Genomic DNA, 16,770 nt, shown 5'->3' on the forward strand with positions numbered 1-16,770 from the left:
TGACTTCAGACAGCATGGCCTTTTGTTATTTCTTTTTACAAACTCAGAAAAATAAAACATGTGGCACATATGAGTTTTATCTACTCCTGCATAATAAAGTCACTCTCTTATAGTTGTTATCACAATGACTTGCTGGGATCTGACCTGTGTATGTGTACAGTATGTCTCAGTGGGGGCTCTGGTGGCCTACATCTCAGCCTTCAATTACCCACATGAAACAGTAGGTAAAATGTCAGCCTGAAATAAGCTCTACTGAGCACTAGTGGAGATCAATTCCCCAAGGAAATAGCGTTGACTTGTCATTATCTCCTCTTTTAACTGCTCTTCTGTTCATGACATGTAAACTGTAGTTCTCCATTTGGACAGAAGATGTAAGTGGAGTGTGATCTGGTTAAATTTTAACATAAAAAATGTTCATATTGTTGCTTTCCAAACAGGTGTGAATGAGAGCAATGGAAACAAAAATATCACTGCAGACTCACCGTATTTATTAACTGTAAAAGTAAGGAATTTTACAAAAGTATCAATAAGTATCAGCTTTATTCTCGCTGGATTACAATTCTAAATAAAGAAATGAAAACAAAACATTGTAGAGTATTGAGATCAGTGCAAGAGAATCCTCCATGGTAAGAAACTTTGTCTAATGAAAGAAAATGATCACAACAATAAAGTGCATTTTTTTTTAATGTAAAAAGCTCCTCTTGTAATTTTAAAAACACTGAAAACAAACAAACCCCAAACAGGGATTCAGCCATACGGGAGCACATACAATATGCTCTGCTTTAAAAGTCATGCAAACATGTTCATTCAACTCTACATACTTATATTTAGGTATCAAAAATGTCTCAAGGCCGCAGTTTTATTCTTCATGTTCACACATCATTAAGCCTCTCTTCCACACGTGCACATCCTGAAGGCTTTTGTCCATTCCAGTCTTCACTCTGAGGTTACATGGTATTGTATAGCACTGCGGTAGCTCGCTGCTTTTTCTCAGCAGATGCTTTGCGAGAACGCCTTGATGCGTGTCCCCTCCCCTGCTGACGTGATGTAGTGACCGACCCGCTGCCAGTGCCATCTTGCTCCTCGCTCTTTGTAGTGTCATCTTTTGAATGATGAGTAGTGCAAGGTAAGCAGAAGGATGGTGAAAAGGATGACTCGTCCAGATCCCTGCCCCTGTGGGATGAACACGTTTTTTCTACACAATTGTTTTGAGCCAACACTTTCTGCTTCTTCCAAGTGTCATCAGGGTGATCTGGGGTTGCGGGGGAAGAGTCTTGGGAGTGGGGTGGTGTTGTCCTGGTGTGTGGCCTCAGGTCCAAATCGCTGAGGTCACTGGCTGACAGCTCCAGACAGTCCAGCTTAGCCAAGGAAGCCGACCTCTTCATAAAAGAAGGGGTTGTGAGGCCGGCTTGACGGATACGAGCTTCGAGCTCCACAGCTTTGTGCCACCTAGTCTGCTCCAGGAAGCTCTTATCATCTTGCTGCTCCCTGAGACACTGCCCCACATGGAGGACTGTAGGGGTCTGTTCAAAACTCATCCTTCTACAAGTGTCCATAACATTTCTCAAACCCTGAGATTGTCCCACTTTACCTTCCTGGCTGTCTGTTGTTTCCAGACTGATGCCATCGTGAAGGGATGCCTGCAGCTCTCTTAGTCTCGGCTTGCTGCTACAAGCCAGCCGGGAACAGGACTCCAGCATCTCGTCTGTATCTAACTGCGACACTGTCACCACATCCACAGTTTCTGGGTATGAACAGGCCTGGGGCTGGGGAGGACTCAGGAGGTTTTGGCTGTGGAGCTGGCTTTGTCCTTCACACTGTGCTGAGGTATCTTTGGTTATTTCTTTTGACTGACTAAGAGAGGCCACTGATGATGTAAGCATATTGCCATCAAAGTTAGGTAAGGCACCACATTGGCTGATATTAGAGATAGGGGAGTTTGAAGAGTATTGGAGGATGTCTGTGTCTGAGAAGTAAAGTCTTTGAAAGTCTGTGTGAGGCCATGTTAGCCTCCCTCTGTCTTTATATTTTGCAGATTCAGCTGTGTTCTCCCCCTGAGGGATAATTTTTCCTCTGGAGTGCTCAGCGCTCAGGGAACACAGAGACAATCTGTCAGGTGTGTGCTCAGTGCTGGGGGAATGCAGCGGAGAAGCAGCCATCTCCTTTTTGTGCTGCAGCTTCTGTTCCAGCTGCTTTGTCGCTCTTCGCACCAAACCTGCCGGCCAATCACATGGCAACATGAAGGGAGACTGGGGGCCCAAAGGTGAAGTGAGGGAGTTGTATTTGATCTCAGAAGTCTCTGCCTCAGTCTCATTGTCTGTGTGTAGAAGAGGGTTGTGGGAGGATGTAGGGAGGGATGAAGAACAAGAAGAGGGAGGGGCAGTGCAGAAGGCAGGGTGGCATATGGCTTCAATCTCTGTGACAATATGGTGGACTGATACTCCGTTATTGTGATGAGGCTGATGAGAAGGGTCCGGGCTGTTTTCAGACTGTTCAAACACCTGGGAGAAAAAACAGACGGATGGTTTTACTGACTGTCTTACAAACATATCTGTGAGGCTATGTTTATCTTTTATCTTCCATTTCTTAAAATAATATATTATTCATTCAAATTTTTACATTAAGAGTATATATGTATATATATATATATATATATATATATATATATATATATACACACAGTGGGGTAAAAAAGTATTTAGTCAGCCACTGATTTTGCAAGTTCTCCCACTTAGAAAGATGAGAGAGGTCTTTAATTTTCATTAGAGGTACACTTCAACTATGAGAGACAAAATGAGAAAAAAAATTCAGGAAATCACATTGTAGGATTTTTAAAGAATTTATTTGTAAATTATGGTGGAAAATAAGTATTTGGTCACCCACAGACAAACAAGATTTCTGGCTCTCACAGACCTGTAACTTCTTTAAGAAGCTCTTCTGTCCTCCACTCGTTACCTGTATTAATGGCACCTGTTTGAACTGGTTATCTGTATAAAAGACACCTGTCCACAGCCTCAAACAGTCAGACTCCAAACTCAACCATGGCCAAGACCAAAGAGCTGTCGAAGGACACCAGGAAGAAAATTGTGGACCTGCACCAGGCTGGGAAGAGTGAATCTACAATAGGCAAGTAGGTTGGTGTGAATAAATCAACTGTGGGAGCAATTGTAAGAAAATGGAATACATACAAGACCATTGATAATCTCCCTCGATCTGGGGCCCCATGCAAGATCTCATCCCGTGGGGTCAAAATGATCATGAGAACGGTTAGCAAAAATCCCAGAACTACACGGAGGGACCTGATGAATGACCTGCAGAGAGCTGGGACCAAAGTAACAAAGGCTACCATCAGTAACACACTACGCCGAGAGGGACTCAAATCCTGCAGCGCCAGGCGTGTCCCCCTGCTTAAGCCAGTACATGTCCAGGCCCGTCTGAAGTTTGCCAGAGAGCATATGGATGATCCAGAAGAAGATTGGGAGAATATCATGTGGTCAGATGAAACCAAAATAGAACTTTTTGGTAAAAACTCAACTCGTCGTGTTTGGAGGAAGAAGAATGCTGAGTTGCATCCCAAGAACACCATACCTACAGTGAAGCATGGGGGTGGAAACCTCATGCTTTGGGCTCTCGGGCAACGAAGGAGTGGCTCCGTAGAAAGCATTTCAAGGTCCTGGAGTGGCCTAGCCAGTCTCCAGACCTCAACCCCATAGAAAATTTGTGGAGGGAGTTGAAAGTCAGTGTTGCCCAGCGACAGCCCTAAAACATCACTGCTCTAGAGGAGATCTGCATGGAGGAATGGGCCAAAATACCAGCTACAGTGTGTGCAGACCTGGAGAAGACTTACAGGAAACGTTTGACCTCTGTCATTGCCAACAAAGGTTATGTTACAAAGTATTGAGTTGAACTTTTGTTATTGACCAAATACTTATTTTCCATCATAATTTACAAATAAATTCTAATAAAAAAGATTTTGTCTCTCATAGTTGAAGTGTACCTCTGATGAAAATTACAGACCTCTCATCTTTCTAAGTAGGAGAACTTGCAAAATTAGTGGCTGACTAAATACTTTTTTGCCCCACTGTATGTATGTGTATATATATATATATATATATATATATATATATATATATATATATATATACACATACATACATACATACATACATACATACATACATACATACATACACACATCTATTTTCACATATTCATAATTCCATATGGATATAACTGTATGTATATATAACCATTTAAATATATAGATCTATGCATCTACCTACATATATATCTACCAACATATATATCTACGCATCTATTACGCATCTATCTATCTATCTATCTATCTATAAAATATAGTTATGTAGTTATATATATATATATATATATATATAAATATATATATAAATAAACATAATCTCTCAAGAGTCTTTCTCATTAAATGTTTTGAGGAGAATCTTAAAAAGTGTTGTGATTGAGTTCCAGTGTGAAGCTGAATGAATACATACCTGATCTGTCCCGTTTCCTCGCTTCTGTTCTCCAGCCTCAGTTACTCCATGCTCCTCAGGTGACTGAGGTATTCTTTGTTGCATGTCCTCAGAAAGTGTCCTGGATCTGAGAGGTTGGGTCAGGCACTGAAACTTTTCCCTGGCACTAACAAAGTCAATACTGTCTTCAATGTGTTTGGGTAACCTATCTGCATTATAGTCGCTTCCCAATTCACTGCCTGTCTGTGACTTACTTGGGTTGTTGTTATTGTCTTTGGGAGCAAGAGGGGGGAGTGAAAGTGGAGAGAGGGTTGCAGGGCTGAGGGTTCTGTGTTTGTTGCTCATTGCATTTAATAATGATTGGTCTAATATGTCTGAGTCAGTGGATTCCACAGTGAGAGGAGAAACTTCATCCGAGCCACTTTGCTCAGTCATATCGAGGCACAGTTCCACCGTTTTGTGTTGGGGCACTGAAATAGACAGTTCTGTGGGCCGCCCCCAGTGAGAGCACTGGAGTTCAGGAGTGGGAGGTAAGATGTGGAGTGATGGTGGAGGGTGAGGAAGAGCGACAGGCACAGTTACGCTCGTTGAATCGTTCAGGTTTTCGTCTGGCACAGTGACTGCTTGTAGGTTAGTGACAGGAAACAGGAGGGGGCTTCCACAGTCAGATCTGTGGTCATCCTGACATAGTGACTCACACACATCATTGGAGTCTGTGAGTGAATCAGAGGTGTAAGTGGTGTGAGATTTGTCAAAGTCTTCAGGTTCAGCACTGAGCGCTTGCAGCACAGCAACACCAAGGAAGTTATGCAAAGACGGGGAGGAGGAGTTGTTGTTCGAGTTGGAGCGACCCAGAGGGCGAGGGGAGGGTTTACACTTGGAGTCCGGGGGATCCGATAGGTCACTATCAGAGTGTGAGCGCCAGAGCTTATTATGCCTTTGTTTACTGTGGAAGGAAAGGAAAATAGGTAAGATAAGAATGCTGCTTTAACAACATGCTTATTATACAATATCTTCTGTATGAAAACCCACCTGGCCAGAAGGATTCCTTGGTACTCCTCCAGCTGTTTCATGAAGGATGGGTTCGGTTTGGTGACAGCACGTTTTTCCTTCACATACTCAAAGGCAGTGTCCAAGTCCCAGCCATACTCTTTCATTGCATAAGCAATCACTGTGGAGGCAGAACGACTCACCCCCATCTTGCAGTGAACCAGACACTTTGCACCAGCTTTCCTGAGAGAGAGAGGGAGCGGGATGAGAGTGCAACTGTGTTACAAATGAGAAGATAGAGAACATCTGGGTCAGCTTGTGTGTTTTGTCAAGGCCTACCTGGCTTTGGAAATGAACTTGTAAGTCTCGTTCCAGTATTCTAATAGGTTAGTGGTTTCTTCGTCGTAAACTCTGATGTTGTGGTACTCAAACATTCCCGGGAAGAAGTTGTCTATTTCTCTGGTCACGTTCAGGATGTAGCGCACTCTGTTTAAAAGACAGGAGGAGGCAATGTTCACTTGCTGACCTTAAACAGTGTTTCAATCTTTTGTCAATTAATATTTCAAAGCAAGTTATGACACAGCTGCAAGATGATGCATATGAACTCTCAAAACCCTAGTAAATGGATTAAGTATTCAAAAGCTTGGTTTGTCCATTTTTATAAATCAGACTGACCAAGTCACTGATAATGATGCGCCATGAATGAGTTGGTTTGCATGGCAAATTAAGTAACTTGATTGAAGTGTTTGAAGTCTTACCCACTGTTCTGCAGCTCCTCCAGGTTAGAGGCATTCCACTCAGAACCCTAAAGACATAGCAGGTCCAGTCAATATTACATTACATCTACACATTCAACACATTCGAAAAAATTTGAGTCAGTCAGCACTGATGCAAAAAAAGAGAGATATTTTTATTTCGGTCGAGGCAGATGTCTGTCTAACGTGAATCTGGTTCTTGTCCTTACCACTGTAACTTGCTAAATGATGCAAAGTGCTCTGCTTATGGTGGATTAAGATGAGACCAGACTGAGTCCTGTCTGTAAGATGGGACTGGATCTTATCCTGTCTTGATGTTGGATCTTTGTTAATAATTTAACATAACAAAATTATGGTCTTTACTACTGCTGTGTTGGTGTTCTCTGTGCTTAAACAGGAGGAGCCCTTTCTGGTTCACAGTTTCTTACCAGGTAGACATGCTCAAAGATTTCGGTGGGGCTGTCCATTTGTCCAAGGATAACTATCATCTCGTTGTCTATGAACTCCTTGTATTCCCTCAGGTTACACACCATCTGCGTCTCCAGTTCTGTTCGGATCTGGAGAAAAAAACAACAGATCAGGTGAGCATCAGGACTGTTGATAATCCTCATTCCAGATTCTACTTGGATTATTAATGACTTCTCTGTTTTACAAAAATTGGATGTGTTCAAGCAACAGAAGCCGTGTTAACACACATTAATAAAAACTCAATTCTATGATATCTTAACAAGTGAAGTAAATATGCAAAAAAAAAAGATGCACTATGTGTCAAACTCATTCTCACCTCCTTACAGGTGACATTATCCAGGTCTTTCTGCATCATGATCTCTCTGAGGCGCATCGTAATTAGCCTCTCTGTGCGCTCCCTCTCTGTGGGCCTGTACATGGAGACACAAAGACCATTTCAGTCAGGATGTCTTTAGTCAAGACAACTATTTATTTACATACAATAAGTTATATTTGGCAGTATGGCTTTGTTCTGAGTGCTCCCTGCCCTTCCATATGTGGAATACCAAAGCCGGGTAGAGAGCACACATCCCCTCACTTTCATGTGGAGAACAGTAACAAAGACCCCCGAAAAGACCAAACCAGGCAAAGCTCCTTGGCCTCTGTGTGCTTACATGAAAGTGCCAGCAGAGGGTGGAAGCTGCACAGCTGAAATGGGACCAATTAGACTAACATGACATGCAGACACAAGAGACAAGGTATAACAATTGAGTACTATTTGAGGACAGCAGTAGAATACACATTAGCTATACCAATTACAACTGAAATCCCCCAAAACCACCAGAGGGGGCTGCGACTGTGTAACTTTGAGGTGATGAAGACTCTAGTTCTGATAAAAAAAATGAGATCAGTAAATGAGCTGTCTGGTGTAGCAAATCCAACCGTGTATTAAAATAATTCAGACATCATTCACTGAGAAGAGGCCAGCCTGCAATGAGATCCTCTGCTCACTCTCTGGAACTCATTGCCCCTCTTTTTCTATTACACAGTATTTCAAAAGCAGATAAAATAAAACCTTGCTGTGCACCTAAAACCTCTGCACCCTCCAGTTCTGGACAAACTGACCCTTTTCCTTCCTGGTCAGACAGAGAGCATGAACACTAACTCCCTTCTTCAATCAGATCAGATTATCAGAGTTTGAATGGATCTTTGTTTAAAATTTATCTTTTATGGTTACTATCATAAATTGAAAGGAAAACACACTTCTGCCGGTTTCTCAGGCCCTTAGAGATGTAATGGACCTCTGTGAACATAAACTAACTACTTGGCTCTCTTCCCCTTTTGATGATATAATACCAGACACGGTCATAAAAGTTTCTTTGTCCAATATACGAGTCTTCAGATTCAGATCCAACTGAACTCCTCATGTGATAACGGTTCAAATAATGCACTCTGGGATTTTTGGATGATCCTAACACACATAATATTCGATCTTTGTTGAGAGATTTGCATGGTTGCAGGGCATTTTTCCAGGGAATGACAGGGAGGTAGATAAGCAGATTGAGAAGAAGCATATGAAAAGAAGGGACACATTTCCTTCTAGGATCGAGGATTAAACATCAAACAGTTTTTCCCAACAACACTGCAAAAGTCATGTGAAAACTTGACGTATGTATCTAATAGTTTGAAGTCAAGCACAGCACTGGCATCATTGCAAAGTGATCTGCAGAGGAAGCAGGAGGAGCAGGCAGAAAAGAACACCCATTTTGACATTGCCAATTGGATGTGTAGAAGGCAATCTGCTGAGCTGTCAGCTGATATGTGCTGGCATTGAGATCAGTTGATGTACTGTAGGCTGCCTGAACTGATGCTATGCTCAATTAAAAACTGTGTTCCCACTCAGATTACATTATACTGAAAAAAACATTATGTTAATTGAAAGAGGATGAATTTTTGACCTTGAAAGCTCCACAAATCCAGATACAGCCCTCAGAGCTAACGGGAAGATGTGACTCAGCTGTAGCAACCAACTCAAAGTTAGATTTCTGTCAGTGTTGTCATCTCTAGCGGCTACAAAGAAACATAAGAAATAACATGTATGGCAGTCTTTTGTGATTTAGTAAGTGACTGTGTCTTTTCTGATGGTTTCTAGAGGAGGTTTAAATGTCAAATTAAACTACAGGCAAGTTGTCAGACAAAGCAATTCAGCATTCAAACCAGGACGTGCCTCTATTTACATTTTCTGATAAAATAGATCCTAAGAAAACTGAGAGAAAACAAATAAATAAAAGCAGAAAAGTCTATGAGTGAGGACACAACCTGTAAATAATTCACTGAAGAATGGAAATTCCCAGTCACTTCCCTGACTCCCTAAGCAACTGACATAAAACAAATATTTAAAGACACCATGTTCAAACTATTGCCTGCACTCTCAACTTTTTACTCCAGGTTGTATAAGATAATAAACAGTCATGTAAACAAACACTGGCAGGTCATTTGGTTTGTGTGCAGGGTGGCGTGATATTTTGTCTTTGTATCGGAGGGTAAAGGTGTTGATGGCATTCTTTATGATAAGTGCACTTGAGTGCAAACACTATTCCAACATGTGAGCGTTCCGTGTTTCTGTATCCAGGCAGACACTGATAACATTATGTAGAGTTTTAATTGGACTCACTTTTGTCTCCCTATCCTAACTTCTTTCTTCTTTCCATCAGGGGTGATCGGGTGCACACAGCACTGAATATTTCCCCCCACCCTCCCTGCCTTCCACCTGCTTCTGTCTGTTCTTGTGTTGGTCAATTTGTTTGTCTGTCTGGATCTCTTTTTCCACATGTAAATCACACTAGCTGAACCCCAAGCTATTTTTAACACTTTTTTATATTAGAACTTGTGTAAGCTCAAAAACCCCCTCTTATGTCTGTGTGCATGTGCCAAATCTGTCATCCATTAAGCATGCATAGGCCAAAATTAAGGAGAGTCACAAGGAAGGCAAGGGAGAGAGTCCAGGCCTTATTGGTTATACATTCATTTTGAAGTAAATACAGGCTATTTTTGGAGTATGTTGTTAACTGCCTTGTCTGACTAAGACTTGGGGGCTGTGGTAACAGGCATGAAAGATAATTATTATGGAATTTGTTAATCATCTAGCTCAGGGGTTCCAAAATTTTTTAGCCTGCAACCACAATAACGGTTCCAGAGACTGGCATCTTCCACTGCACTGTCCCCAAGGCTACTAAAGTGTTCACAGCCAAGCACTAACAACACAAAAGACCACATCAGCACAATATTATTAAAGGTTAGAAGCAGAATAAAAGTTATCCACATGAAGTATGGATTAGTGTCTAAAGGTGTTCAAAGGGTAATCCCTCTTCTGTTTTACTCACAGGTCTGTGAAGAGAACAGGTGAATTGGCACGGTGGGACTCTACGTCCTGCATGGCATTCCACTCGTTGATGCAGAATTGGTTGGATGAGATCATGCTTTGGTAGTAGCTGACCCACGTTAGGAACGGGCTGCCAGGATAGTAGTTATAGCAACGAGCCACATCACAGGCTTTGTGAAGCGACTGGAGGGCTGACCTGAGGCAGACGATAAAGAGGACTCTTAAAAGGTTGTTTTGGGAGACACAAAATCACAGGTCAAAGTCAACAGGACAATGTACAGTCTTTTTAATAGGGGTGTAATGGTACATAAAATATTGGTTTTCGGTTTGGTACACAATAGGGATTTGTCCTGACTTTTATATGCACATTGTGTGTATGGTAGTCTACCATTTTTGGTCAGTATGTAGACCTTGGGTTTGCATTAACTTTAGGTCTGCGCTGAACCGTGTCAGAACTTATCTGGGCCAAACCGAAAGTGCCGAACCGAAAAAGGTAAGTACGAATACGTGTACTTTTTAAGCCTGAAACATGAACCCTATGTCATCTTCAGATTTGCCAAAAGATTGGGGTTACTCACCACATGGCTTGGACAGAAACTGGCTTGAAGACATGAACCCTGCTTACTGTCGACACACTGAATCCACTGCAAAGATAAGAACACAAGAGAGAGTTTACAAAATGTATGCCCTGCAATAATTCAGCCATGACACGATACAATCAATAGAACTTTTCCTCCATGTTCACATGTCATCAGCTAGCTGGACTTAGAAGCAGTAAAATAAAGAACAAGGTGATGTGGTGTCTTACCCGTCTCCATCCAAGTGGATCATTGTGTCGCTCCACAGAGGTAGAACCAGACCCACTGTACAGGAGCTGGCAGGAAAACCAACACATGAAAGAAGAGCAAAAATAATGTTGAGATTCGTATATTCAAACATTAAATAAAGTACATGCTTACTTTATCTTTTAAATCATATGAAGGTGGCATGTGTGGAGCTTAAGCTAGTGTAAATATTATGCTAGTGTACACATTAGTGCACTGTTGATGTGGCACTGACCTATCAGAGGCCATAAAGTCCATGCCAAGCACGATGCTTTCCTCTGTGTCCTGTCTGCCATTGGTGGAGATTACCACCATATAGCGGGTCACCTGGGGGGAAGAACTCTCCAGAAGCACAGCCTGCAAGAAGAGACAGAAACAAAACATATAGAAAGGGGAAAAGGGAGGAATAAACATTGATTAGAGAGGAAGGGGGCACATTTCCTCACTGCATCAGAACATGGAAATGTTTTATCAACAGTGTTTCTCCATGATATTTCAAAGAATGCATAATCCTGTCTTCTCAAAAACCACTTTGAATTGCTCATCTGACACTGATTCCTCCAATTCTTTTACATCTCTAGTGGTTTTTTGTAGTGAGTGTCCCACTAACCAGTTTGATGGTGTCCTCCGGCCGCAGCACAGTGAACATGGTCTGAAGATGTTTCTGAAGGTCACCTGGACAGAAAGGATAACAATGTCCTTTTTAGTTTCCATCTCTTAAGATTATTCACAACGTTTAGGTCTAAATTCAACCTCATGTAATTCAACTACATAAATAAAGGTTGAACTACAATTTATGAAACAGTTCTGTAGCTAATTATAGTAATGAACTCATTTCACATCACAAACTTAAAAATCACACATCCAGCTTTAGAAGCTGCCATCATTCACAAAGAGCAGCTCATAGTTTTCATGTTTCGCTCATTTTCAAATTGTGTATTAATTGTCAATGGGCATCAGCATGTTTTAAAAGTACGTTTATTAATCACAAAAGCAAACTTTAACATTGCATGCAGCAGTGAAGTTATAACCACCACTGCTGATGATGCAGCAGAGGAAAACACAGCACTACTCACATAGGAATGAGTTTGTAGGCTGCAGTTATCGTTATTGTGTTGAATTATTTACCCGTGTGCTTGTTCCTGCGTAGGCTGATACAAGGCGCTGAGTTAGGCGTGGGGCTATTGCCTCTTGGAGGGAACAAGGCTGCACCTTTTACAGCGAAGAAACTCTCATTTATTCTGAAAAGAAGGAAAACAGAAAATTATGATCAGAAGCTTAGGACACAGGGACTTCTACCAGGTTATTTGATTTCACCCTAAGTTCTCATAAGTAAGCAGTAGAGGGGAACAAGATACAATCAAGTATTGTGCTGGCTTCATGTCAGGTATCACAAAGCTCCAGTCAGCTGGCCTTAGGTGGGCAGGCATGCCAAATCAGAAATGATGGATTGACTTAAGAAATCAAGACCCCAGCCCCAGTGTGAATACAATATTTTGTGTCAATGTGTCAATAAGGTTAATGTTTCAGTAAAATACCAAACATTCAGTGAGTGTGAGCACTTTAAGGTGCTGTCTTATGACCTTAGTCACACCAGATACAAATGAAATAGATTGGGACTCTTATGCAGCTTTTTTGACCCTTTAAAATACAGAGGGGGAAATAAAACATTGCAGGGATGAGCAAGAAGTCTGACTCCAAGGCAAAGGGGCTCCTGGATTTATTAAGAGGATGTAGAGATTAAAAGCAACACTACTGCCACAGAAAACATGCAATCTTAATTGTTTATCAAGGTTTGGAGAATCATTTTGACAAAACGCAATTAAACCTCACTGGATATTAGAATGGGAATTAAAGTTGTCACTGGTGGCATGCAGGGGGTTGACTAACCTGCTCTACTACACTTAGATATACGTTTGTGGTGTCATTGCCTTGAGGATCAGAAACTCGGCTAAGAATTTGATTACTGCACCTACAAACAGATACGATCACTCCATTATAGGGAGGTGATGACATCATGGTGAAGTACAGTAGGCCTTTGGAGTTTTCCCTATCCCATGGTGAAGTGTTTTGATGGAGTAAGCAGCACGCTCCAAGTCTACCCATCTGTTCTGCAGTTCCTCTGTTTCACACCCAGGGCAAAAGGAGCCAATGGTGTCTGAAAATGAAGTGTACTCTCATTTCTTTTATCTCTGTCATTTGTCTTTCCACATAGCCAGCCATCCAACCGGCCATAAAGACCATAAATGTAAAGAATCAGAAAATAAAAGCAGGAGGAAAAGAGGGAAAATGAAACACCTGCAATGCGCTGGCTTATTTCCCGCAACCCATCCTCTCCTGCATCTCTCACGAGTCCTACTTTTAACTTTCCTCGACTCCAGCTGTATCATATTCTTAATCAAACCTAACCCTAATTACATGCATGCACTTCACATGCAATGACTATTTATAGCAGTGCTACTTTGCAATGTCATCCGCAAAATAGCATACGCACTTTCACTGAGAATCACAGAAGGAAGGCCGTACATTTACATGCAGGCAAGCAGCACTTCTATTCCTGCTTTGAAACACACTGGCAAAGTGCTAGGGGCTATAAATGGCACTCAACCCCAGTTTCTAAAAATACAGTAGTCCTTTAAAAGTCGGGGGCTACAGATAGACTGCATTGAGGAGAGCACTGGTGATTTACTGTAACTAGAAGCTTCACTGATAATGCAGCAAAGCCTCCTTACAGAAGAGAAAAACACACACTGATCTTTCATTAGTCATTTTACAGAACATTGTTACAGTGCCACAATCTTATCTTATAGACGGTCAAAACTGACATGCATTTGGGAGTTAGCTAGAATCTAGACCGGGTCAAGGTGAGGAAGTGCCACAAACTGCTTCAAGTCCAACTGGACACTAACTGGCCGTGTTAGAAGCAGCGCAGTGTATAGAGGCACATTTTGTATGTGAGTGTGTGTGTGTGTGTGTACATATTTCAATACACTTGCAAAAATGACAACTTTGTGCTTTTGGTGTGGCTCTGAATGCAAAGAAGGAAAGTCATATTGTTATATATACTATATTCATTCATATGAGTATCCAAATATATAATCAGATTGACAATACTGCCCTACTACATGTGTATGGTGTAGTGGGACATTACTGCCTTTTACAATGTATGCTATGCTGTAATAAGAAGTGTTACAGCAGCCTCAGACTGGATGCGACAGAAACAATGCAGTTTGACCTGTGTCTCCGATCCATCTTGCGTCCCTCTCATATGCCCAAAATCCAGAGAATAAAAGGCTTGTCTAGTATTTCCACGAGCTGTACATGGATCTTACCCAAAATAGACAGAAATATTAGAAGTTGAGGGCTTTGTATCAGCTTTATTTATGTTACAGGTATGAAAAATATGGTATGGCAGCTCTTCCACAATGCTTTTCAAAGCCAAAGCCCAATCTGTGTATTTCTGTGGAGAGATCTCCCTCGTTTTCACACAAAATTTGGCCAGCTCTTTATTCGAGTCTCTGGTGAGCTTTTGTGTAAAGAAAAGTTGCCATATATCCCTTTGGCCACAGTAAACAATTTTCATTATTAAACAACATCAGGTAACAAGAAATACTTCCTCCTGTGCAATCTCCCTTCAGTGCCTCTACCTGTCTACCCCTCTCTCTGCTCAGCTGGTGTCTGTTTAAATAAATCACCAGATTTTTAATTAAATTATTGTTTATATGTGTAAATTAATGTAGTACTTAAAGTAGACAAGATTGTTTACTAAAAAAATCTATCCACGAAACCATTATAACACCTGAATCAAACAGGGTACAGTACACAGACATCGTGAAACTGGAAAGGAGTCCTGTCCACCAGTCTAGCTGATTACAGAAAAGGAAAGAAGGCAAGGAGTTCAAATAAACTAGAGTTCTAAGAATAAGAAGTGGGCAGTGAAGGGTGATAAAGAGATAAAAAAAAGACAACCCAGTCAGAGTGTGTGAGGGTCATCTCTTGGTATTCACACATTCCAGGGTTTGGGTTAAAGGGGTGCGCAGGTACTAGTTAGGGCAACAGCCCCAGATACATTCATCACTATGTAAGGACCACTCCACATAGTGGCCAGATAACCCCCCACCTACCCATGACCATATTAGTCACTCTCAGGAGGAGAGTAAGATAAATATAGGGCCCAGATCTATGCAGGGCTGCCCCCCAGTAAGGCCTTACTAGTTCACACCCAAGGCAGATAGAGACCAAGGGAAGAAAGGGGAAGTAGCTGATGTGTGTTCTTTGATATCACATTTATTCAATCATTCAGTCAGACAGCAGATTGTAAAGCCGAACCCTTAACACAAGAAGGAGGCCAGTGGGGGCAACAAGAGCAGGTGAGGGTCAGGACTGACAAAGAGAGTGGGGTAGCAGGTCATGGAAACACAGACTTTCATTATTAACTGGTATATATGCCAATCAAGATATTGGCCTGATCATTTCTCTACTGTTAGTGTGAATAAAGAACACGTGTTTGATTAGCAGATTTGTAGTAATCCGTGGAGCAGCCTGTAACCAACAGCCATGTTGGTGACCTAAATATACCTGACCCAGGCATGCAGAAGTATACAGATTACAATTCAACCTGCAGTTTAGACAAAGAGGCAGCTGCACAAGTGGTGTGATCTAATGACAGTCATTGTTCCTTATCATACTAGTTTAACCAAATGATGTACGTAACTTGTTTGAGAGGCATCACAAGAAAATACAATGAACAAAAGCAGTGATGTCCCTTTGGGGGAGGGGGTCAGAAAAAGTCATCCAGACATAGCTCCAGGAAGAGGCGGCAGAATGAAACTGCTATGTGTGTTTCCAGATTGAAGTTGAGTCCAGAAATGAAAAGTGTTTGGGCTCTGGATTCTACCAAGATTAAAGATTGCTTTGGTCTCAACAAACCAAGTTTTCTTTGGCTGGTTAAGTTTGCAAAAAAATAGACAGGGAAAGTTGATAAGGGGTATAGCTAAAATGACTTCATTTTCAGCTGAAATGCAATCATAAAAGGTTCCCTTGCTGTGCGATTTAACACATTTTAAATTAAACCCGAATATAATGTTAGCATTTGTTCACAGGGGGCTTGCTTTCCATTCACTTTCATTACATATTTATAGTGCCTTATTAAATAGGGATTGGTCATGTTTTTTGTATACTTATTAATTTATAAAAGTAATCAAAGAGTTAATCCGAATAATATCTCATCTCAAAACTACTATTGTCCACTGTTTAGGTGCCTAGTTAAAATATAATACTCCTGCCAAATTAGATAACAGAAGAAGGGGGAATAGGAATAGTCTGTAAATGGATGCCAGTGACTATCAAATAGTATTTTGGCTTGAAATGCCCATTCCTATAATTCAATATCTGTCTTTGGCAAAGTCTCAGTCATATTACTTACATTATTTCAAGTCCTAGATCTCAAACCATTTTCCATATTTATTAAAATGATCTATTATAAAAGAGCACCATTGACTGAACTAGTAATTTGACGTTACACCTAGCATTCAACACAGAAAATGAGTCAACACCAAACCCTACTTTACAGCCTTGAGGCTTGCTGTGATTCAACCCATAAACAAACAGGCGTTTGGAGTTAGCGATAGTCTTAATTACAACCAGGAATATGTAGATTGCATAATTCAAGTCTTTAGGACAGGGTCCAGTGTGTGTATGTTTTTAGGTCAGAAACTGCAATCTGATTATTACACAAACTTGCACGCTTGTATAGTCTAATACTGTGTTCCTTATAAACAAATTTATTCAATGTGAGATTTGGTTGGTTATGTCCTGGCTTTGGGTCTGCCCTTTATGGAACAGATGATGAGTTAGAGACCTCAGACATAGTTGTTTGTTTAGTA

The 16,770-nt window shown here is 41.2% G+C and overlaps 1 protein-coding gene across 1 annotated transcript; it reads right to left on the reverse strand.

Annotated features, from left to right (window-relative positions):
* Nucleotides 1–465: 465 nt before the first annotated feature.
* On the reverse strand, nucleotides 466–12,126 carry LOC117809672 (protein phosphatase Slingshot homolog 2-like; the record flags this gene model as incomplete). The annotated part of the gene is made up of 13 exons (XM_034679124.1): nucleotides 466–2,501; nucleotides 4,509–5,433; nucleotides 5,520–5,720; nucleotides 5,817–5,963; nucleotides 6,236–6,282; nucleotides 6,661–6,789; nucleotides 7,017–7,110; nucleotides 10,063–10,257; nucleotides 10,640–10,705; nucleotides 10,870–10,935; nucleotides 11,121–11,242; nucleotides 11,496–11,560; nucleotides 12,014–12,126. Coding segments are annotated over 13 exons (3,724 nt in total), but the record flags the coding sequence as incomplete, so codon positions are not given.
* Between the last annotated feature and the right edge of the window lie 4,644 nt (nucleotides 12,127–16,770).

The sequence above is a fragment of the Notolabrus celidotus genome, unplaced genomic scaffold, assembly GCF_009762535.1.
Source record: "Notolabrus celidotus isolate fNotCel1 unplaced genomic scaffold, fNotCel1.pri scaffold_334_arrow_ctg1, whole genome shotgun sequence".
Taxonomy (NCBI): domain Eukaryota; kingdom Metazoa; phylum Chordata; class Actinopteri; order Labriformes; family Labridae; genus Notolabrus; species Notolabrus celidotus.